The following is a 23,872-nucleotide window of genomic DNA, read 5'->3' on the forward strand; positions in this document are numbered from 1 at the left end:
AATGTTTAAAATACAACCTCTTAGAAAATGGGGACAGACTATATATCTTGTCAGTAACAGTGGTGGGGAGCATATGATGATCATCAAGTTCTCCAAATGGGATTTCTTTCAAAAATACTTAAAGCTTTATTAGAATGAATAAAATACATGCTTTAGTTTAAAAAATATTTATTATAGAAATGTACATTTAATTAGTTTTAAGGAATGTACCTTGACAATGGTGTCAACATATGTATTTTCTCAAATTTGCAAACTTTACACCTGAAGATATCTACAAAGATAGTTTATTTACAAGTTTTGGAAGAAATCATTTCACCCAGAGTGCTTGCTGCTGGGGAGGATGGAAGAGTTTCAATACTGCTTTCATTTCACTCTGTACTTATAGAAGGAACACAGTGTGTGGGTGAAGTTCCATCCTAGTGCTAGTGACAGGCCGTAGAGCAGAATGAGAGGTGCAAACGGATAAAGAAGAATAACTGTATTTTTCAAAAATGGCAATGCTGGAAAAGAAAAATTTATTTTTTTAAAAAAGGAAATATGACTAATGAACATTCTGAAAGTTATTACAACAGGTGAAGCCAAAAACAAACAACAACAACAACAACAAAAAAAAAAACCCTGAATGTTCTGAATTGGGGAAACGCTGCTCTAAAGCCAGAGTCTGCTACTTGCTCTGCTGCTGGTGCCGCCACCTCCTCACGGCTGACCAGAGAAGCTAGTCATACTTGAGCACCAGGGGTGTGTATTTACAGTAAGGGTCTCATCATCCAGAGTGACAAGAAAGGACAAGCCGGATTATGTTTTTCATTACTACGAAAAAGAAACTTCTAGCAGGATTAACAGTAAATTTGAAAACTGCGTCCTCACGCTAGCAGAGGTTGGGCCTGACTTGTGACCATCTGTAGAACCACACAGTGATCGTAAAAACAAAGGGAGGCAAAGGTTTAACACCTTGAAATACGTTGTTCATAAGGGTGCCTTTACCTATGTGACCATATGTCAGCTCCAACTCATGCCCCACTCTAAGCCCCTACTGGGACCAAGAATGGGAAAGCCAGGGAAGAAAGGAAATGGGGTGTGGGTTCCTACAAGTAACCTGGAAATATCAACATGGTTTAAACATGGCTCCTTAAAATTATAAAATTTGTTACATACCAACCATGCCACTTTTTAGCTGCATGACCATTAGTTTCTGTACCCTCGTCTGAAAAATGGGGTTAAGTAAATCTAACTGTGAAGATTAAATGAGGTAATTCATATAAAAGTAAGCTAATTGTTATTACAGCAAAACCACCCCACCTCCCACCTATGTTCTCAATCAAAACTGTACCATGACTTACCACTGTATCCTAGGAAGGTTACATAGATGTAGTAGCCAACTGCCACCAACCATAAGGTATTTCCAACTAAATATCCAATGAATGTATCCGTCAGGATAACATCTGCAGAAGAGGTGTACAATGAATCTCTTTTCAGGGCATATAATGGTGACTTTTTGATGCTCATTTAAGAAGTAACTGCTACTTACGGTTGATGAAGAAAAGCTGGATAAAATGCAGAATGACTAGGAGGGGATAAAAAGCATTCAGATGCACATCAAAGGCATAGCCCCATTCCACATCATAGTCTCTGCTTTGCCGTTTCACTAAATACTTGTTAGAGATAAACCTAAAGAGCAAAGTTAAAATTTCTTTCATAATATAATAAGATTAATTCCAAGCAGTATTCTAGATACTGGAGACAATGTGATGAGCAAAACAGATCTCTGCCTTCCACCTAGTTGGAGTCGTCAGATGGCATATATGGAGAAAAACTCAGCAATAAGGAAGGACAGAAAATATAAAGTTGAAATGCAGTGTTAAACAGGATAGTCCTGGGATCCCTGGGTGGCGCAGCGGTTTAGCGCCTGCCTTTGGCCCAGGGCACGATCCTGGAGACCCGGGATCGAATCCCACGTCGGGCTCCTGGTGCATGGAGCCTGCTTCTCCCTCTGCCTATGTCTCTGCCTCTCTCTCTCTCTGTGTGACTATCATAAATAATTAAAAAAAAAAATAGGATAGTCTTATGAAGGTTAACACCTGGGTCAGGACCCAAGGGCAGGGATGGGAATTACCCTCATTCCAGGCAGAAAGGCGTCTAAACACAGAAGTGGAGGAGGACGGAGGAAGGGGCAGGGTGTGGCCTGTTTGAGGCTGGGTGAGGAGGCCTGCTTGAAACAAGTGAGAAAAGCAGCAGGACATGAAGTAGGGAGCCAGAGCTTATGGAGCCTGTGGCCATTTTAAGACTTTTGGCTTTTATTCTCGATGAGATAAGGAGTCACTGCAGTTCCCAGAAGGATATCTGACTCACTGTTTTGACACGGTTTCCTGAGACTGGATTTGACTGAGAACAGGTTACAGGGACAAGAGGGAAACAGGGACACCGGTGGGGGAGGCTACGGCGAATGAGAGATGAGCAGGGGTGGTAGCAGTAGAGGTGGTGACATGGGGGAAATGCTATGGTTGGAGGGCAGCACCAACAGGATCTGTGTTAGTACTGCATGTGGAATAAGATAAAAGATGAACAGTCAAGGATGACCAAGATTTCCGTCTGAAACCAATGGGAGGATTGAGCTGCCATGAACTACAGTGAGCAAGATCGGTTTGGGGCAGTGCAGAAGTCTGGATGTGAACCTGTGATGTTGAAGATGCTGGTTAACATGGAGTAAGAAGTATATAAAGTCTGGAATGTAGAGGAGAGGTTGAAAATGGGAGATACAAACTCATCCATGTATAAATATTTAAAGCCATGGGCCTGCATAAGACCCCTCCCCCCTCCAAAAAATGAATGCAGATACAGAATAGGTCCAAGCCTCACACCTAATAGGTCACCTCTCCATTAAAAGCTCAAGGAATCAGGAGGAACCGGTAAGGGAAGGGCTGCCAGTAACCTCTCTAGCCATTAAAACAATTCTTCAAGCTTCTGTCCTTGTTCTGCAGCATAGCCTACCAGCTCAGTTAACTGATGAGTGGATGAAAAAGCTTTTAGCTCACGACTCAAGAGCTCTCATTCTGTGGTTTTCCTCCTGCTGCTCCTACCCCTTTGCTTACTCCTTAGATGCGCACTTTCCAGGCTTCTGTCTTCACTCTGAGTCTTACCTCCGGAACACAGACATGCCTTCTGGGAGAGCTCAAGACATCTGTAGTTTTCACCTCCCACCTCCACATTTAATAATGCCAATAATATTCTCATCTTGGCCCAGACTGGTAGGTTCAGAGTCATGTACCCCATGGCTACTCTACCTTTATTTCCACTTAAGTCCTCAAGACACCAGAACTCAGCATGTCTGACATGGAATGCTTCATCTGCACCTGCCACTTTTTCCTACCCTCATCATACCCGATTATCGCAGAATGTTCTCAGATCCATCTCTCTCCTCTCTTCCTGAGTTCACCACATTGTCTGGGCGTGCTCTGCTCTTGTGCAGACCCCCACAGTTGTATCCAGCCACACCACTCTCCTTCAGCTCCTTCACAGCCACAGAAGACTTTACTTCAAGTGTAAATCTGATATTTCCTTATTCCAAAGCCTCCATGTTCTCCACCTCTCCTCCTCTCCCCAAACAACATATGCAAGCTATGAGATAAAGTCCAATTCTTTTTTCTGAACTGCACTGAAGGCCACATTCTATAGTCACGTATCTTCTTGAGCTGGTGAGTGTCACCCTGCACCACTAGACCCAGGATGTTGCTCTTGTGCATGAGGAATCAATGATCCCATCTCCCCCAAACACCTCCTCCTGCTGATTCCTTGGCACATCTGGGATGACAGCAACTACATGTCATCATTTCTAACACAGTTCACAACACGATGCAACAAAATATAGGTTTTGAAAAATATACTGAGTCAGTCCCTTTTCTTTTTTTTAATGAGTAGGCTCCACGCCCAACATGGAGCTTGAACTCACAACCCTGAGATCAAGACTTGAGCTGAGATTAAGAGTTGGAAACTTACCCGACTAAACCACCTCAGCACCCCCCACCCAGTCCTTTTCTACTTAACTAATATGGACTCAAACTAAAGGTGCTAAACTCCAGAACGACTTGATTTCTATGGCCCTATAGAGTCAATGTTACAATGATAGAATGCCTGCTACAATCTATTCCTTTGAAAGCCCTATTTACTGAAACTGTTTCATCTGCCATGCTTTTTGATAATGAATATGTAACTTCTATTAGTTAGTAGTATTCTTTTTAACCCAAATGTTAGAATCCCAAATTAATGACACATACCATTTATTGACTCCCAAGCACATACAAAACTTATACTAGTAAGGAGTTACAAATGAACACATTGCTATCAGAGGTTAAAGTCTCAGGACTTTATTTAAAATGTTAATAACCACTATTTATTGAGCACTTCCTATATACCAGGTACTTTTTATACCACAATCTTTTCAAATATCTTACAAATTAGATCACTAACTCCATTTTACAAAAGAAACTGGGACTAAGAGTTACAGTTAGACTGGGACTAATGAGCTGGCATGTGAACCTAGGCCTCTCTGAGACTAAAATTTCCGTAGTGTTTTCTCTGATACATGATGCCCACAACCTCTACTCAAACACTGGCCTTTTATGAACTCACTTAAAACATCCAATCCCCTCATCTGGCATGCCAACCATATTGGAGCCTGCATCTATGAGAAAATGGAAAAACCAAATGCTGGATTTATACATTTCTACTCAGTACACTACCGTTGTTAAACCAAACCCAGAAGTCAGACTATGTACCTGTCCAGTAAAACCTGTGTGTCTCAGCAAGACGGCACCAAGTTTAACAAATCCTTTTTCAAATGTCCTTCTTTTAATATCTGATATTCAGAGTAAGATTCCATAAAATAATCCTCTATAGCTTAAACATCTAGAAGTGACCCACTGACAAATAAAGGTGAAAACCATGCCATCATTCAGACAATGTAAGCAGAACTGGCTAACTGCATAATATTTTTGCAAAACCAGGGACTTTGTTAATATAATCATTATTTCAGTTCACTTATTTGCTGCACTTTGACAATACAGACCACCCCTTAGAGTATTTTCTGATACAAATAGTGACACGGGAGGGCAGGTTCTCATAATCCTAGCAATCAAAATTGATGCTTTCAGGAGACCGTCCAAGATGGTGATGGAGGGACCCTGAACTCCCCTCCATGGACAAACCAAATCTATACCCACATATAGAGTAATTCTTCCAGAAAAAGAACTGAGCGCTGACGGGCTGACTGAACAGCTTCTGCACAACAAAGGACAGAGGGACCACACAGAGAACATGAGAGACAGAGGCACAGAAACAACAGGAACCCCCCACTTGATGCTGTCAACTGTGAGGGGTGGGGATAGAACCAAGGAACCAGGAATAGACTATACCACCCTAACGCATGGAAAAAAGCCCCACTGTAAAAGGGCAACTAGGATTCAAAGGAACCAGTCCTTGAGCATCTGCCAAATGGCTGGGACCTGAGGAACTGGTCTCCAGGGTTCAGAGGGCTGGCAGGTGCCACTGTGTATGTTCCCTCCCCCACCAGGCCCAACACTGACAGCGTAGATGGGAGCGGGATATGGCCACCCCAGCTGGCCTGCCACTTCAGTGAACCCTGGGACCCTATCCCACACCAGCCCAACTCCCACTGAGGTGCACACAAAAGAGCAGTGGTTTATGTTTTTATTTTATTTTTTAAAAAATGTTTATTTATTTATGATAGTCACATACAGAGAGAGAGAGAGAGAGGCAGAGACACAGGCAGAGGGAGAAGCAGGCTCCATGCACCGGGAGCCCGATGTGGGATTCAATCCCGGGTCTCCAGGATCGCGCCCTGGGCCAAAGGCAGGCACCAAACCACTGCGCCACCCAGGGATCCCAAGAGCAGTGGTTTAAAACACAACTAGAATATAAAAAAAACTAACCCTCAGCCAAATGGCCATGGCCTGTGGGAACACATTCTGGGGCCAAAGGGGCTGGTAAGCACCACTGCTTATGTCCCCCCAACCCCCATCATGCCCCATCACTCAGACTGCAACAGGGCACAGATGCCCTAACTGCCCAGCACTTGAATGAGCCCCACACCCCTAGCCACAGCAACTTTAGCTCCAATTCTCCCACCAAGGCCCCCACTGTGCAGAGCACCCTGGAATCACCAGCCCAGTTCGAATCCAGCTTTCCCAGCAGGGCACTGCTGGGAAAAAAAACCTAACAAGATAGGAATAAGAACAAACCTACCAATAGCTACTTTCAAGGTAAATGTCTAAATGCTCCAATCAAAAGACATGGTGTACTGGAAGTCTAGCCAAAGCAATCAAACAACAAAAAGAAATAAAAGGTATTCAAACTGGTAAGGAAGAAGTAAAACTTTAAGTATTTGCAGATGAATTGATACAATAAATAGAAAATCTGAAAGATTCCACCAAAAAACTGCCAGAACTGATAAATGAATTCAGTCACATTGCAGGATACAAATCAATATACAGAAATTTGTTGCATTTCTATACCCAATAATGAAGTAACAGTAAGAGAAACTAAGAAAACCCATTTGCAAATGTACCCCAAATAATAAGATATCTAGGAATCAACCAAAGAGGTAAAAGACCTGTGCTCTGAAAACTTAAAAACACCAGTGAAAGAAATTGAAGATGACACAAAGAAATGGAAAGACGTTCCATGCTCATGGATTGGAAAAACAAATAGTGATAAAATATTCATACTATTTTCATTCATACCAAAGCAATCTACACATTAATGCAATCTATCAAAATACCAACAGCACCTTTTACAGAACTGTAATAAACAATCCAAAAATTTTGGAACCACGAGACCTTGACTAGCCAAAGTGAGCTGGGAAAAGAAACCACAAAGCTGGAAGCATTACAATTCCAGATTTCAAGTTATACTACAAAGCTCTAGTGGTCAAGACAGTATGATACTGGCACAAAAATAGACACATAGACCAATGGAACAGGATGGGAAGTGAGAAATGAACCCACAACTATATAGTCAATCTTTGACAAAGCAGGAGAAAAAGACCATCTCTTCAACAAATGGTGTTGGGAAAACTGGACAGTGAAGAATGAAACTGGACCATCTTTCTTACACCATACACAAAAATAAATTCAAAACAGATTAAAGACCAAAATGTTCAGACCTGGTATCATAAAATTTCTATAAGAGAACATAGGCAGTAACTTTGCTGACACTGATCATAGCAACTTCTTTCTAGATAGGTCTCCTAAGGCAACGGAAAAATAAAGCAAAAATAAACTATTGGGACTACATCAACTTAAAATCTTCTGCATAGTGAATGAAACAATCAACAAACTAAAAGGCAACCTATCGAATGGGAGATATTTGCAAATGACCTATCCAATAAAGGGTCAGTATCCAATATAAAGAACTCATAAAACTCAACACCCAAAATACCAATAATCAAATTAAAAAATGAGTAGAAGACATGAACAGGCATTTTTCCAAAGAAGATATATGTCCAGATGGCCAAAAGACACATGAAAAGCTGCTCAACGTCACTCATCATCAGGGAAATGCAAATCCCTCTCACCTGTCAGAATGGCTAAAATCAACAACACAAGAAACAACAGGTGTTGGCAAGGATGTGGAGAAAAAGAAACCCTTCTGCATTGTTGGTAGGAGTGCAAACTAGTGCAGCCACTTTGGAAGACAGTATGGAAGTTCCTCAAAAAGTTAAAAAATGAACTGCCCTATGATCCAGCAATTGCATTATTGGGTATTAACCAAGAGAATACAAGAACACTAATTCAACGGGATACATGCACGCCTATGTTTATAGAAGCATTATTTATAACAGTCAAGATATGGAAGCAGCCCAAATGTCCACGGATTGATGAATGGATAAAGGAGATCACATCAAACAATGAACTATTATTCAGCCATAAAAAAGAAAGAAATCTTGTCATTTACAACAATATGGATGGAGCTAGAGAGTATAATCCTAATCAAAATAGGTCGGAGAAAGACAACATATGATTTCACTTGTGTGGAATTTATGAAGCAAAACAAGCAAAGGAAACAATATAAGAAGAGACAAATTAAGAAAAAAAACACTTAATTATAGAGAACTGATAGTTACCAGAGAGGGGAAGGGGGACTTGGGTAAAATAGGTGATGGGGATTAAAGAGTGCACTTGTGATGAGCACAGGGTGTTGTATGGAAGTGCTGAATCACTCTTTTGTACACCTGAAACCAGCGTAATATTGTATGTTAACAGGAATTAAAAATGTAAAAAAAAAAAAAAAAAAAAGGAAAGAAAAGACAGGGTAACTGAATGGATAAGAAAACAAGACTCAACTATATGCTGACAATAAGGCTACCTTCAGACCTATAGACTCATACAGACTGAATATGAAGGGATGGAAAAAGATATTCTACGCAGATGGAAGCCAAAAAAAAAAAAAAAAAAAAAGAAAGAAAGAAAGAAAGAAAGGCCGGCCAGGGAAGCAATACTTCTTTCACACAAAAATAGCTTTTAAAACAAAGACTGTAACAAGAGACAAAACAAGGCGTTACATAAAAGCATTACATAATGATAAAAGGTTCCATCCAACAAGGGAATTTAGCAATTATAAATAACTATGCACCCAACTATGAGAACACTGAAATACATAAAGCAAATACTAACAGACATAAAGAGAGAAATAGATAGTAACACAAAATAGGGGACTTTAATACCCCGCTTACATCAATGGATAGGTCATCCACACAGAAAATCGGTAAGGAAGGACAACATATTAGATACACATATACAGAATGTTCCCCCCAAAACCAGCAGAATACATAATCTTTTCAAGTGCATAGGACATATTCTCCAGAACAGACCACAGTTTAGACCACAACACAAATCTCAATAAATTTAGGAAGACTGAAATCACATCAAGCATTTTTTCCAACCATATGGTATGAAACTAGAAATCCATTACAAGAAAAAATGGAAAAGTCCCACAAACATGCACAGGCTAAACAACCTTTTACTAAAATAACAGGTCATCATCATCAACTACAACAACAAAACCAAAGAGACAAAGTTCCTGAGACAAATGAAAATGGAAACAATGTTCCAAAAATCTTTGGGACACAGCAAAAGCAATTGCCAGAGGGATGTTCTAACAGGCCTACCTCAAGAAAGAACAAAAATAAACATTTCAAATAAACAATGTTATTGTTTGAAAACAATTTCAAATAAACAATCTAACTTTAATCCTAAAGGTATGAGCAAAGAACAAGCAGAAGCTAAAGTTAACAGAAGAAGGAAGCAATAAAAACTGGAGTAGAAAGAAATGAAACAGGAACTGAAAAAACAATAGAAAAGATCAACGAAACCAAGAACTAGTTCTTTGAAAAAATAAACAAAATTGATAAAACATTCAGCCAGAGTCATCAAAAAGGAGACAGAACCCAAATAAGTAAAATCAGAAATGAAAGAGAAGTAACAACTGACACCAGAGAAATACAAAGGATTACAAGAGATTATTGTGAAAAAATATATGCCAACAAATTAGACAGCCAAAAAAAAAAAAAAAAGAAAAGGATAAATTTAATTATACAACCTTCCAAAACTGAATCAGGAATACAAAGTCTGAAAAAAATGTATTATTACAAGTAATGGATTTGAATTGGTAATCAAAATACTCCCAAAAAACAAGAGTCCAGGACCAAATGGTTTCACAGGTGAATTCTACCAAACATCTACAGCAGAGTTAACACCTATTCTTCTGAAACTACTGCAAAAAAACAAAGAGAAAGGATATTTTTCAAATCAGTTCTACCAGGAAATCTTTACCCTGGTACCAAAATCCGACAAAGACATTACAAAATAGGAAAAGTATAGGCTAATATCCTTGATGTACAAAGATCCAAAAATACTCAACAAAGTATTAGCAAACCAAATTCAGTAATACATTAAAAGGATATTCCACTTGAAGTGGGATTTATTCTAGGGATGCAAGAATGGTTCAATTATGTGCAAATCATTTAATGTGATACATGTTAACGAAATGGAAGATGAAAATCATGATCATCTCAATAGATGCAGAAAAAGCATCTAACAAAATTCAACATTAGTTCATGATAAAGCTACCAACAAAATGGGTTGAGAGGGAATGTACCTAATATAACGAAGGCTATAAATGACAAACCCACAGCTAACATCATACTTAATGGTGAAAGGCTGAAAGCTTTTCTTTTAGGATCAGGAACAAAACAAGAACATACATTCTCACCACTTTTATTCAACATAGTACTGGAAGTCCTAGCCAAAGCAATCAGACAAGAAAAATAAAAAGCATCCAAATCGGTAAGGAAGAAGTACAAATGTTTCTATTTGCAGATATATGATACTATATATAGAAAACCTGGAAGACTCCACCAAAAAACTATTAGAACTAATCAATAAATTCAGTGAAGTTACAGGACACAAAATATACAGAAATCTCTTGTGCTTCTGTACACTAATAATGAAGCAGTAGAAAGAGAAACTAAGACAATAACCCCATTTATAATTGCACCAAAAAAATACCTAGGAAGAAATTTAACCAAGGAGATAAAAACCCTATACTCTAAAAACTGTAAGACACTAATGAAAGAAATTGAAGGGGACACACACTTGGAAAGATACTCCATGATTGTGGATTGGAAGAATCAATATTGTTAAAATGTCCATACTACTCAAAGTGATCTACAGATTCAATACAATTTCTATCAAAACACCAATAATATTTTTTAGAGAATTAAAGAATTCTATAATTTGTATGGAACCACAAAAGACCCCAAATAGCCAACGCAATCTTGAGAAAGAAAAACAAAGCTAGAGGTATCACAATCCAGATATCAATATATACTACAAAGCTACAGTAATTAAAACTGTATAGTACTGGCACAAAAACAGATTGGGGGTGCTTGGGTGGCTCAGTTGGTTAAGTGTCTGACTCTTGATTTTGGCTCAGGTCATGATCTCAGAGTCATGAGATCAAGTCCCCTGTCAGGCTTCATGCTATGCATGGAGCCTGCTTAAGATTCTCTCTCTCCCCCTTCCTCTGCACCCCTACTCCCGCTTGCTCTCATTCTCTCTCTCTAAAAACAAAACAAAAAACAAAAACAAAACCAGACAGATCAATGGAACCAGATATAGACCCAAAAAACAAACTAACACATGGACAATTAACCAATGACGAAGGAGAAAAACATATACAGTGGGGAAGACAGTCTCATCAATAAATAGTGTGGAAAAACCTGGACAATTACATGCAAAAGAATGAAAATGGACCATTTTCTTACATCATACAGAAAAATAAATTCAAAATGGATTAAAGAACTAAATATGAGAAATGAAGCCATAATGCTCCTAAAGAAAATATAAACAGTAATTTTTTGGATATTGGCCTCAGCAACATTCTTATGGATTTATCTCCTCAGGCAAGGAAACAAAAGCAAAAATAAACTACTGGGACTAAACCAAAATAAAGAGCTTTGCACAACAAAGAAAATCACAGACAAAATAAAAAAGCAATCCAGTGGATAGGAGAAAGGATTTGCAAATGATATATCTGATAAGGGGCTAGTATCCCAAATATATTAAGAACTAACAATTCAACAATAAAGAAAAAAATCCAATAAAAAATGGACAGATGACCCGAATAATTTTTTTTTAAAGAATACAATCAAAAAGCCAACAGATACATGAAAAGTAATGCTCAGCATTACTTAGCATCAGGGAAATGCAAATCAAAAGTACAATGAGATATCACCTTACACCTGTCAGAATAGCTAGTATTGAAAAGACAAGAAATAACCAGTGTTGGCAAGGATGTGCAGAAAAGGGAACCCTTGTGCACTGCTGGTGGGAATGTAATCTGGAGCAACCACTGTGGAAAACAGTATGGCAGTTCATCAAAAAATTAAAAACAGAACCAGTACTGGGTATTTATTCAAAGAAAATAAAAACACTAATTTGAAAAGTTATACGCACCCCAATGTCCATTGCAACATTATTTACAATGATCAAGATATAGAAGCAACTAAAGTGTTCATCAATAGTTGAAGGAATAAAGAAGAAACGGGGTGTATATACACACACAGACACACACACACACAGGAATATTACTCAGTCATAAAAAAACAATGAGATCTTAGTATTAGTGACAACATAGATAGACCTAGAGGGTATAATGATATGCAAGATAAGTCAGGAAAGACAAACACTGTATCATTTCACTTATATGTGCGTCTAAAACACAAAATGAACAAAAAACAAACCGGTTCATAAATACAGAGAACAAACTGGTAGAGGAGAGGAGAGTTTAAGGAATGGGTGGTATAGGTGGAGGGGGTTAAGAGATACAAACTTCTAGTTATAAAATAAATCAGACACAGAGATAAAAAGTACAGCATAGGGAATACTGTCAATTTTATAACAACACTGTAAGGTGACAAGTGGTAACTACACTTATCTTGGTGAGCATATCATAATGTATATACATCTCAAATCTCTATGTTGTACACCTGGAACTAATGTAACATTGTGTGTCAACTATATTTCAATGATAAAAAAAAATTTAAACTCATGCTTTCAGTGCACATCAGCTACTGTATCTCTAAAGGAAGCAAATGCAGGCTCTACAGCAGGACTTGAAAAATCCAAATTATGATACTTACCACATTAAAGTTGATATGAGAAGACCAACGCCTACACAATCTATGAATACAACCCAAAGGAGAAGCTTTATCGTTTCAAAAAATCCCATGTCCAGAACAAAGCCAAATCCTATAGTGGACACTGAAAGAAAGATTTGTGTGATAAATTCAGGACAGGTTCTGAAAAGGCAGTCACATATTTAAGCCCAGGTAAAGGTGAAAAAAATCTTATACATTTATATCCTAAAGGTAGTTAGGACTCTCTCACTACATTATTGGAGAATTTAAAAGTAGTTTCACAAGTTTGCATTGGTACTTTTAGCACTCTCACTCTAGATTTGCCCGTGAAATGCAATTTCCCATCTTGATAGTCCTTTTCACAGTTAGTTTGCATTTGATATCAACTTCTTTATCATAGCAGTTAAAAGACACGGAGTGACTCTGTCTTCTGCTTTTCCATGTTCCGAAGAAACAATTTACTCTGGCATCTGCCTGGGACCTTCGAAACCAGAAAAAACAACACTCTTTCCTGTGAGATTTTTGAGGCTTCAGAAAAGAAGAAACAGCTTCAAATATCCTAAATCCTGACCCACAATATGTTTATAACAAAAGATTTTGCAAACGACAAGTACAATCTAAAACACTAAGTTTCGGGGCACCAGGGTGGCTCAGTTGATTAAGTTTCTGCCTTCGGCTCAGGCCATGACCTTGGGTCTTGGGATAGAGCCCCGTGTTGGGCTCCCTGCTCAGTGGGGAGCCTGCTTCTCCTTTTCCATCCGTCCCTTTCCCTGCATCCTCTAATAAATAAATACAATCTTTTTAAAAAAAAAACAAAAACAAACCAGTCTGTTCTTCAACTCTATTACAGAAAAACTGACACTTACCACAGAGCCAAATACTTAAGAGGACCAAGAAAGCAGGGTCATCTCTGGCCCACTGATCCTTTGTCTGCTTTCGGTAATGAAAATTTCTGTAAACTCTCTGTGGGGAAGTAAATAGGTAGAGCATCTGCCATGCAGCAAACTCAAAGTCCATCTGCCGAAAACGAAAAAGTCTTCTCAGGTATTTGTAGCGTTTTGCTCCAGCCGTGTGTCTTGCTGCATCTCTGGAATTCAACACTCCGTTCCCCTGCACTAGGGAATTCACTGAAGTACTCGGTAACATCTTCCTAGATAGAAGAAAAAAAAAATCTTTTACAAGGATATCCTCTTGTATCCTCTTCTGAGATATTCAGGAGGGATGCCATCTTACATTTCCGCCCCAATCCTTGGTAAATGTCAGGGGTCAAAAGCTAATGGAGGTGGTTCTGAGGCTTATTTGGGGGCTCAAGAACTGTCCCTTCCGAACCCTCACAGCACTTCTACGGGGTCTGTAGGTTTCCCACGCTTCACCTCTCTCAAGCCTGGGGAAGCTCCCCCTAGTAGTCACTGTTAACCACAGGGAGGGAGGAGAGGAAGACAGAAAGAAAAGCACTAGGAGGTGAAGGGACCCCCTCAGGAGCACAGAGAGGACTATGGAGCCAAAACTCCCGTGCTCTAAACCACCAGGCCTTTTAAGGGAATCGGTTTTAAAAGCCAATTAGAAACAATGTTACCGACGAGGTAAAATAATGGCATGTTCACATGGGTCCATCAGTGCAAGACCACCAAGCAACTCTTTCACTGGAATATGATATAAAAACAAGATTCAAGCCCCATAGTGCATTACTCCGTGAATAGTTCAGCAGAGGGAATGGCAGCGTGGGAGGCCGGTGGACCCAGCCTGGAGCCCGGGGAGCGCGGCTCACCGTCCAGCCCTCACAGGCCGGCCGCCCAGTTCCCGCCCCGCCCCCAGGCCTCCCGGTCGCCCCCGGCGCCGCGCAGGCTCCAGAGGCTCCCCGTCACCCCGGGGCTGCGGGGAAGGTCGCCATACTTAGCAGATGAAAACACAGGACGCCCAGTTACATTCGAATCAATCTCAGATACAAGTATAACTTTCAGTAGAAGACTGTCCGAAACATTGGGTGGGACAGACACGGACACGCTGTCGGTCGTTCATGAGAAATTTAAGCGTAAACGGGCGTCGTTGGCTTATTTATCTGGCAGCCCTACCGCAGGCCGAGCCGCCGGACGCGGCTACGGTCACTCCGGGGCCGAGGGCCGGCGCGCCCTGAAGGGCCGGAGGAAAGGCGCCGGCGAGCCCGAGCCGCGCGTGCACGGAGCAGTCCTCGGGTCTCACCTGGAGCCGCCCTGCGGCCTCCAAGAGGTCCAAGCTAGCCCGCCACCTCCGCCCAGCAGCCAGACCCAGCAGGCGCCGGGCCGACTTCCCTTCCCGCAACGTAGCCGGCGCAGGGGGCGCGGCGCGTCACGTGCACCCACTTCCGCCGTGCGCGCGGCCTCTCGGGCCCCGTAGTTTTCCGGGGGCCCGCCGGAAGTTGTGGCTGCAAGTTCCGGTTCCTTCCCTCCGCGGGTGTCCGTTGCGCCCCACAGGGGTTGCTGCGGCTGCGGACGCCAGCGGGTCTCGGCTGCTGGGGCGGGGACGCGGTCATGCCCCGTTATTACGAGGACAAGCCGGAGGGCGGCGCGTGCGCGGGCGTGAAGGAGGACCTGGGCGCCTGTCTGCTGCAGTCGGACTGTGTGCTCCAGGTAGCGCGGCCGGGCGCCCGGGGTGAGGAGACGCTGGAACCGGGGAGGCAGGACCCGACCGACGCCTCCCGCTCAGCCTGCGGTGGCGCCCAGGGGAGGTGACCCAGCCAGCCTAGGGATAGATCACGGCGCCAGCCTGGTGAACTTGGGCGGGTCGGCTGTCGGAGCGTCAGCTCCCTCCGGTGTTAGGTTGGGGATCATGAAACCTCCCCTTTGGATTCTCGTAAAGATAAACCATTTCGGTTCAAGAAACATTGATTAAATGTTGCCTGCCACTCCACTAGGTTCTGGAAGTATAAAGGAGAATGAGGCCGGTTTCCTGCGTGCTAGAAAATGAGAATCTAAATTATCAGAGAATTACATAAACCTGGTACTCTGTATTGACTAGTAGTTTCTCCTTTCTCTGTTCCGTCGTGGTCGAATAGATACTGACTTTCTCTTGGTTTGAAATCGTTTCTGAGTTGGAGTTATGTGCCTTCTTGAATAAGTTGTAAACGAAGCGGCTCCATTTTTTTTTCTTCTTCACTGTTCTGTCTCTTGCTTCCACCGCAGTCTCCCCTCACTACAATCATGTCTTCTCAACCTGAGTGCAGAGAGCAAGCGGTGAGGTCCAGAGTTGACGGTTGAGGTCCAAAGCTGGGTTCTAGCTTAGCGCCCAACTCAAACGCAAGTGCCTTTGCCAGTTACAAAGGCCTGATGAAAGGGCAATCAGTTGCGTGCAATTATTTTTTGCATTTGGAGATGTAATTTCAGAGTTTGCTCTTCAAAGGGAAAGACTATCCCCAAATGGACATGCATCATAAAGCTGTATCAGTGTTTCTGCTGATTCAGGATTTACATTTGGTTCACTGATTTTAGCAGTCAGCCGGACTGGCTGCCCAATTTGTCCTAAAACTTGAGTTGTCATGGGCTTAGGAGGCTCTCTAGTCCCTCTCACACGGAGGAGGAAACGGAGGTGCCCTGTCTTCACACTTTACACTTCCCTGCACAGGGCTTTTCCAGTCGACTGCTTCATTGGTGCAAATAGTCAGCTCTTAGTAATGCCTGGTAAGTGGCAGGCATGATGTCAAGGCATTGGTGATACCAAGATGAATCGGTTACAGTCATACCCTACATCACCTCAGTCTGATGGGAAGGACAGTCATGGAAGGGTCTAAATTCCAGCAGTATAAGCATCTGTGTAAGCATCTTGTAAATATTTGTTTAATGATTAGATTTAGGAACAACATCCCGTGGGAGTCCACTGGAGAGCAACTTATTTTTCTTGGGAATTTGGAAACTTCTCACAGAGGAGGTGACATTTGATAGGAGTCTTAAAGGCTGAGTAGTAGGTTGTCAAGTAAAGGAGTGGGGAATGTGGTGGTTGAGGGGAGAAGCTGAAAGAACAGCATGGGCAAGTCAGGGAGATGTGACCAGGAGAAGCTAGTGCTCTGTTGGGGGATGGAGAATGTGACAGAAGGCTTGAGAAGAAGGTTGGCATGTGTGAAGGCCCTTGTGTCTCAGAGTGAGGACCCTGAATTTATCTTGACATTCAGCATCAGGAAGGCCATGAGGATGAGCAATCAAGAGAATAAAGTACACAGTGGGACTGAGGAAAGAAACTCTAGGAGTGGAGGAAGATACTGAGGGCAAGAAGGATCCCAAGTTGTATTTTTGTAATAATTTATTCCGCAAACATTTGAGTGCCAAACTCTAATTTGGGACACATAGATGATTGGGATACATTCCCTCCTGCATGGAAATTAGATCTTTAGAAAGTGAGAAAACTAGACAAGATAGTGACCAGGACACATGCCACAAACTTAAGTTTGTGGTCTTATTGATGTTGGTCACTTAGGAGAAAATGATAATTATAAAAAGTACCTTAAATGGGAGTGCTTTTAGTTTGTGTTAAATTTACCGTAACTTCAGGGGGAGTGTAAAAGGGCAGTACTGAGACAGAACATCGAGTTTTGCAGATCTGGGACAATATCCTCTCTTCTCAGATGGTGTCACTGGCAGCTACAGCCCGCCTCTCCCCTCCTAGGGACTCTGAAGACCAAGGGACATTCTCTTGAGGTCTGCGTCTGCCCTGTGTGGCCGCTTCGTTTATGATAAGATTTAGCTTCTTGTATTATACAGAAGTTAATCTGATCTTTTGACAGATGGATGCTGTAATCTCTCCTTGCCAGTCTTTAACCCACTGAAAAAGCTGCTCGACCTCGTTCTAGGAAGGAATTCAAAATAGATGCTGCAATGAGAGAAAGTCAAGGAAATACTGGGCCTCGGAGAAGCTCAGGGTAATGATGATAAGGATGTCAGCCCCAGTGGGGCTGGAGAGGAAAAGCAAGGACAAGCAGATTCAAAAGGCATCTCTTGGATAGACTTCTTAGGATTGTATGACTCCTGGGAGATCAAAAAGTTTGTCCAAAAAACCTCAATCATGGGTTATTTCCTTTGTGCCTCCATTAAGAAGCTCCCAGACCTCTGGGTTTCATTAGAATTACCTGGAGATGGGGGCAGAGAGCTTAGATATATAGATTCCAGTACCTCCAACCCCAACACCCATAAAAGTATCCCTTGTTGATTCTTGGGCACAGCCATGTTTGGGAATCACTAATTTTGACCTCAGAAGGCAAATGAGCTTGGGAGTGTATTGATTAGGATACAGGTTCAGGTACCTATTACAGAGATCCAGAATAACACTGCCTTAAAGAAGATAGAAAATTCTCTTTTGCTCTTGTGTGCGCCTATAAGTAGGGCTTGGACAGCTCCTCTCAGCCTTCCCTGAACCTAGACATTGTTGATCTTGTGGTTTTAGGTGCTATGATGGGAGACAGGATATTATTCTCAACTCATGACCTAAGATTGCCTATGAAAGGATGGTATGAACTTCGGTATACAAGAAGCTAAATCTTATCATAAACGAAGAAGGGGAGCAGCCACGTGCCTTTTTAAGGACCAACCCAGAAGTTTTACATTTCAGTTCCTCACATACTCCATTGGCTGGAATTTAGTCATGTGACCCAGCCTAGTTGCTAGGGTGTCTGGGAAGTCTAGCCCAGCCGTAGGCCTCACTAGAAAGGAAGAGTTAAATGTTAAGGGATAACTAGAGTCTGCCATTTGGCAGAGATGAAGGAGGATGAATTAACCCAGGACCTCTTTTAGATCTGGTGTATCTAGATAGATCTTCCCAGCAGGCTGTTGACAGTATGGCTTAAAAGCTTATGAAAAAGATGACATCTTAGATAGTTTGGGGTAGCATCGGTTTATAGTTCTAGTCTTTTGTATAGTTTTATTTAGTCTCACTTATATGGGTAACACACATCCCATCAGCAGCATCTCATTACAAAATTTTGGGCTCCCCCAGCATAGTGCAAGGAAGCTTGCTACTCTGTTCTGATTCACTTTTGAGATTCACGGGTGTAGGTGGCCATTAAAATCTAGAACCTAAGCAGACAGACTAGAAAGTGGCAAGATTCCAGAGGATCAGGAATGCCACAGATGCGGTACCCTGTAGCATTTTTCACAGTAAAAACCAGAAGTGTGACTAGCACTTGCAAAATAAAGGTGTGGAGAAGTGGTTTTAGTTGTGGGGTTGAGGTGTCAAAATCTGCTTGAAGGGAAATCCTTGATGATGAAAAGCAGGTGAAATTGGGGTTACCTTTTTCCTGGGGCATGCACCCCGTGTTTCTATTTAGGTAGGAAGTATTCTAGCTAGGTTCTTTATTAACACTGAAACTGATCTGACTTTAGGGCACCTAATTCTGGCTGTTTGAGCTTTTAAAATTGACACTGAACAGGGTCATTTTTATTCTCAAAATTGTTTGACCCATTTTACACTGGAACTCAACTTGAGTAGGAAGGTTTCATCATTTTCCTTTATACTGTCAAGGACTGCAGAAGGCTAATGTTTATAAGCAGTATGGGTTTATTTCTTTAATGGAAATAATAATGTTAAGGTTTTGATTTTTTTCCTTCACAAATTGCATATCACATTTTGATGTCATTAAACCTCAGGTAATTCAGAAAATGTAAGTTTGGTCTACTTTTTCCAGATGTTTTCTATATATTTACATTAACAGAACCCCTTTAGCACCTCTGTTATCCCTCTGGCTCTCCTGCTTTGTGACAGGCCCACACTGGCAGTTAGCATTTGTACACATACATCTTTTCTGCTACCTGGTTTTAAAAGCCTGGTCTAGGGGCAGCTGGGTGGCTCAGTGGTTGAGCATCTGCCTTTGGCTCAGGACATGATCCTGGGGTCCTGGGATTGAGTCCTGCATTTGGCTCCCTGTGGGGAGGGAGCCTGCTTCTCCCTTTGACTATGTCTCTGCCCCTCTCTCTGTATCTCTCATGAATAAATAAAATCTTAAAAAAAAAAAAAAAGAAAAAAAAGCCGGGTCTAGGCAAGGAAAACTAAAAAAAATAAAAGCTCTATCTAGGTGGGAATATCTAGTATTTATTTTTTAACCTCCCATTAACAGATTTAGGACCATTCTGAGTTTTTTTTAATAAGTTAGTCCTTGAGGGCTTAGTTTATTAATAGACAACTTAGCAGGATAGGGCATCAAAAGAGAAATTTTGCTGCAATTCAATTTTAATCTTGCTTCTTTGAATTGTGAAGTTTATTATTTGTAGATGCTTCCATGTTCCAACATCTTTAAATGCCTTTGTGTTATGCATACAACAGTGTATTTGTTCAAAATATTTTAAGATCATGAAGAGGTAGTATTAAAATTTTTATTCCATGTTTACCTTCAAAAAAATTCTACTAAATTTTTGCTCTTACCTAGTTTTGCAGTTGTTGCTTTGTCAAGTCTGATTTTTAAGTTATAGGTTAAAAAGTCTCATTTTAAGAATCAGAAATAAGCATATCTTTTGTGAATATTCTTGTAGCAGCATCCTATCTTTTCAACTTTCACTGCTTAAAGAGTTCATTTCACATCAGGCCCAGGCAGATCTCCTCTCACAGACATATATAAATTCTGTTAACATCTCCCTTTGCTCTTCCACGTCTACGTGGTTGTGCTTCTCCGACTAGAGAGCTTGACTTTTGCGGGCATTGGGGTGGGAATGTGCAGAGATCTGTTGGAGGTAAAACTGCATGCATTAAAAGGATGTAACTAGAGGCTTTAAAGTTACTTGATGGGACCTTCCAGAACAAACCCTCCCATTTCCCATGACAGCAGGCCTAATTTCTCATATGCATGTGTGCACGTGCACACACTCTCTCTCCTCTGACACACACACACACTACTTTGTTCTGTCTTGAAAAATTCTGGAGTGTAAAAAATTTAAAGACACTTAAGAAATCTCATTACTACTTTCACCTTTACTCTTTCTTACCTGTAAGGAGCTAAAAAATACCAGTTTTGAGATTTTTTTTTTTTATATAAACATTTTAAAGAAAAGTATCCCAAGGGCACCAGTGTTTTTAAGAACTCAAGGGCACCCTCAAAGTGCTCCAGAATTATGATACATCTTTTTATTCTGTCCTGTTCTTCCTAAACATCGAGTCAAAATGAACTGCATTTTCTCATATAATTTACTATTTTAAAATTTTTTTCAAAAAGTACTACTTTCAAAAGGATAGTGATTTTGTGCTTTGTGAGGAAATTTCCCAGATATTTATACTGTATTCTGCGTCCTAGGAAGGAAAATCCCCTCGACAGTGTCTGAAGGAAGGAAACTGCAAAGCTCTGAAATACTCATTTTTTGAATGTAAAAGATCAATGGTAAGTAAAGCTTTTGAAAAGCTTATGCTAAAAATTAGCTATACATAATTAAATATGGAATGACTTACTAATTACAGATAGGTTGCAGTGAGATCATTCAGAAAAAAAGGATTAGGTAATATTATTTACCTATTACTTGTACTCTGATACTGAAAAGAGTGGTCCAGGAAACATTTGAGCAGATTAATAGATTCTTACAGCCTTTGTCCAAGACTCACTATTAGCCCTCCAAGATGCAAATCTGCCTTGTTTATTGACTTTGAAACCCTCTACCTAGCCTACCACCCTTCAAGGAGGCAGCACTGTGAGGTATAAGTCAAAGAACATGCAATCATCCTATGACTAAATCCTTTTAATCCCCAGATAGCTGTTATTTCATATTTAAAAATTTCAAATACATTTGAACTTAACCCAAGCAAAACTGAATTAAAAAGTTGAGTTTGCTAGAACACATGTTGAGTGTAGTTCAGAGAAAAACATAAGTGTAATTTGGATTCTACTTAAGAAGAAAATCCTTATTGGGACCTTAAATGGAACTTTTCTTTTTAATGTCATCTTTATTATTATTTTTTCCTTTGGTAGCTCTGACAGTTGCCTTTTTGACTGTGCTGGAAACTGGTTTACTTCTGTCATGTCATGAGACCCCTTACCAAAGCTGTGTTTAATTGTGTTGTACAAAATTGATTTAACTGTACGTTTGTTTTCAGTTGGATGCCAGAGCCAGATTCCGAGGAAGAAAAGGATATTGAATGCTAGCATGATGAAGCCAAAATGAGAACAAGTTTTCTCCAGTCACTTACAAAAGAAAAGCCCGAATAGGAGACAGACTTTTTGCTGTATCTAGTGGGATGGTCCAGTTTTTCCCTCCATGAACAATGGAGAAAATGGATGAGTTCTGTTTTTGAATATGTATAAGCTAAATGATTCTCTTGCTCCAAGTTAACTTTTCAAGGAAAAATCTAATTGAACAGCTATGAGCTGGGAGCATCATACTGTTTGAGAATTTTTTGAAAGCATAAAAAGTGAAAAGATTGTTATTTTCCAACTTGATTCTTCAACCAAATGACACATTTGCACATCCTTTTGAATATTACGAAGGCCACCGATGGGACTGTGAAAATTGATAACATTGCAGTCGGGGGAGAAAATGTCTATCGGGAAAGTTTCGGATAAAGCTTTCTTTTACTCAATCTGTCCTATATGGTTCTGAAATAAATTTGTGTTTGATTCCTTGGAGAAGAAATGTTTCATTTGCACGGACTCACTAAATAACCTCAAAACTTTATATCAAACAGTAGGCATAGCTGGATGCAAACCTCCAGTTATGTTGCCAGGGCTCTTGGCCTCCATCTTGTGACTTTTGTTTCTGGCTTCAATTTTTGGTTGGTCCCTTCTCTACATAATGGGAAAGAGACCAGGCAGCCCAAAGTGTACCTCAAGACATGTGATCCAAAAATAAGAGAACTAACCTCCTTTTCTAGGGTTCACTAATCAAATCCTACAAAAGGACAATTGTCTTCCCTGGTTCACCCTTGAATCAGACCAGTCCCTGTGGAAAAAGGGATGAGGGCCCCATGATGTTGGCCGGCTTGGGTCTTATGCACTGTATGTAGTAACTCCCAACAGAATCGCATTGGATAAGTGGGGGGCCTCATCCTGAAAAGAAAGGATTCAGAGCAAACTGAAATAGATGTTCCTAGTCAAAGCAGGAATGAAAACCAGGAAATGCTTGAAAAAGTTTAGAAGCACAGTAATTTTATTCTGATCATTTAATACAATTGAGTCCAATATGATTCTGTTTCACCTCTCTTTCCAGTACTGAAGAATAATGAAGACACTATACTTCATTACAGCCACGGTTCTTTGGAGTATAAGCAGTCAAGGTGTTCTGTAGCTCAAATGCTTTTTTAAAAGGTTCACCTAAAGTGAGGACTGCACACTGGTCCTTGTTGCAGTGTCACTGGGCTCGTGTGTGTGTGTGTGTATGTATACGGCTTCTCACTGGGAAAGGGAAAATGATGGGTTGTTGTTGTGGGGTTTTTTTCCCCCAGTAACTCTTGTATATCTATTTAAGTGCTCCAACTTTTATTAAAAGAACTTTGGTAAGAAACACTAAATTTATTTTATAGAACCCTCTGTTTTTTAGTAATAGCTTTATTGACAGCTTCATTTGGAGAAATTCACATTCCATAAGATTCACACTTACAGCATACAATTTTTTTTTTTTTAGTAACAAGTTTGTGCAACCATCACCACTAATTCCAGAACATTCTCAAGGGAAACCCATATCCATTAGCAGTTACTCCTCCCATCCCTCCTTTCCCTCCAGTTCCCAGCAACAGTTAATACACTTTCTGTGTCTATAGATTTGCACATTCTGGACGTTTCACAAAAATGGAATTATATGTGGCCTTTTGTGACTGGCTTTTACTTACCGTGTTTTCAAGTTTCATCCATACATAGCATCTGTCCGTTCCTTTTTATTGCTGAATACTAATTCCATAGTACAGATATGCCATATTTTATGGATCTATTTATCAGTTGAGGGACTTTGAGTTGTTTGCACTTTTGGGTATTAAGAGTATGCTACAAACATTCACGAACAAGTTTTGCATGGATATGTTTCATTTCTCCAGGGTATACACCTAACAATGGTATAACAACTCCATGTTTAGCATTCTGATGAACTGCCAAACTTTTCCACAGTGACTACATCATTTTACATTCCCACCAACAACATGAGGATTTTAATTTGTCCACATCAGCCACAGTTGTTTTTCATCTGTTTGATTATAAACATTCTACTAGGTATGACCTGGTAACTGATTGGGATTTTG

The 23,872-nt window shown here is 40.6% G+C and overlaps 2 protein-coding genes across 4 annotated transcripts; one reads left to right on the top strand and one right to left on the bottom strand.

The window, feature by feature from the left end:
* Positions 1 to 151: 151 nt before the first annotated feature.
* On the bottom strand, positions 152 to 15,182 carry UNC50 (unc-50 inner nuclear membrane RNA binding protein). Of its 3 annotated transcripts, none has more exons than XM_072768070.1 (6): positions 15,052 to 15,182; positions 13,579 to 13,862; positions 12,716 to 12,836; positions 1,529 to 1,668; positions 1,341 to 1,442; positions 152 to 500 (listed from the first exon to the last, which is right to left on the bottom strand). In XM_072768070.1, exons 2-6 carry the CDS (start codon positions 13,856 to 13,858, stop codon positions 364 to 366), a joined length of 780 nt encoding a protein of 259 aa, XP_072624171.1. In that variant the 5' UTR covers positions 13,859 to 13,862; positions 15,052 to 15,182; the 3' UTR covers positions 152 to 363. The 3 variants fall into 3 exon arrangements, with proteins under 3 accessions (XP_072624171.1, XP_072624172.1, XP_072624173.1); XM_072768071.1 differs by lacking the exon at positions 15,052 to 15,182 and adding an exon at positions 14,912 to 15,045; XM_072768072.1 differs by lacking the exon at positions 15,052 to 15,182 and adding an exon at positions 14,606 to 15,005.
* On the top strand, positions 15,089 to 22,278 carry COA5 (cytochrome c oxidase assembly factor 5). The gene is made up of 3 exons (XM_072768073.1): positions 15,089 to 15,318; positions 20,952 to 21,035; positions 21,743 to 22,278. Exons 1-3 carry the CDS (start codon positions 15,220 to 15,222, stop codon positions 21,782 to 21,784), a joined length of 225 nt encoding a protein of 74 aa, XP_072624174.1. The 5' UTR covers positions 15,089 to 15,219; the 3' UTR covers positions 21,785 to 22,278.
* The last annotated feature ends 1,594 nt before the right edge of the window (positions 22,279 to 23,872 follow it).

Source organism: Canis lupus, chromosome 11 (genome assembly GCF_048164855.1).
Source record: "Canis lupus baileyi chromosome 11, mCanLup2.hap1, whole genome shotgun sequence".
NCBI classification, from domain to species: Eukaryota; Metazoa; Chordata; class Mammalia; order Carnivora; family Canidae; genus Canis; species Canis lupus.

What these genes read in the sequence shown, in the direction of transcription:
- COA5 (XM_072768073.1), top strand. Translation starts at nt 15,220, where the DNA reads ATGCCCCGTTATTACGAGGACAAGCCGGAGGGCGGCGCGTGCGCGGGC. An exon ending in AGTCGGACTGTGTGCTCCAG is followed by an intron (nt 15,319 to 20,951) that starts GTAGCGCGGCCG and finishes TCTGCGTCCTAG; the next exon opens with GAAGGAAAATCCCCTCGACA. An exon ending in TTGAATGTAAAAGATCAATG is followed by an intron (nt 21,036 to 21,742) that starts GTAAGTAAAGCT and finishes GTTTGTTTTCAG; the next exon opens with TTGGATGCCAGAGCCAGATT.
- UNC50 (XM_072768070.1), bottom strand. Translation starts at nt 13,858, where the DNA reads ATGTTACCGAGTACTTCAGTGAATTCCCTAGTGCAGGGGAACGGAGTG. An exon ending in CTCATATCAACTTTAATGTG is followed by an intron (nt 1,669 to 12,715) that starts GTAAGTATCATA and finishes TTTGCTCTTTAG; the next exon opens with GTTTATCTCTAACAAGTATT. An exon ending in AACCTTCCTAGGATACAGTG is followed by an intron (nt 501 to 1,340) that starts GTAAGTCATGGT and finishes TTTCTTTTCCAG; the next exon opens with CATTGCCATTTTTGAAAAAT.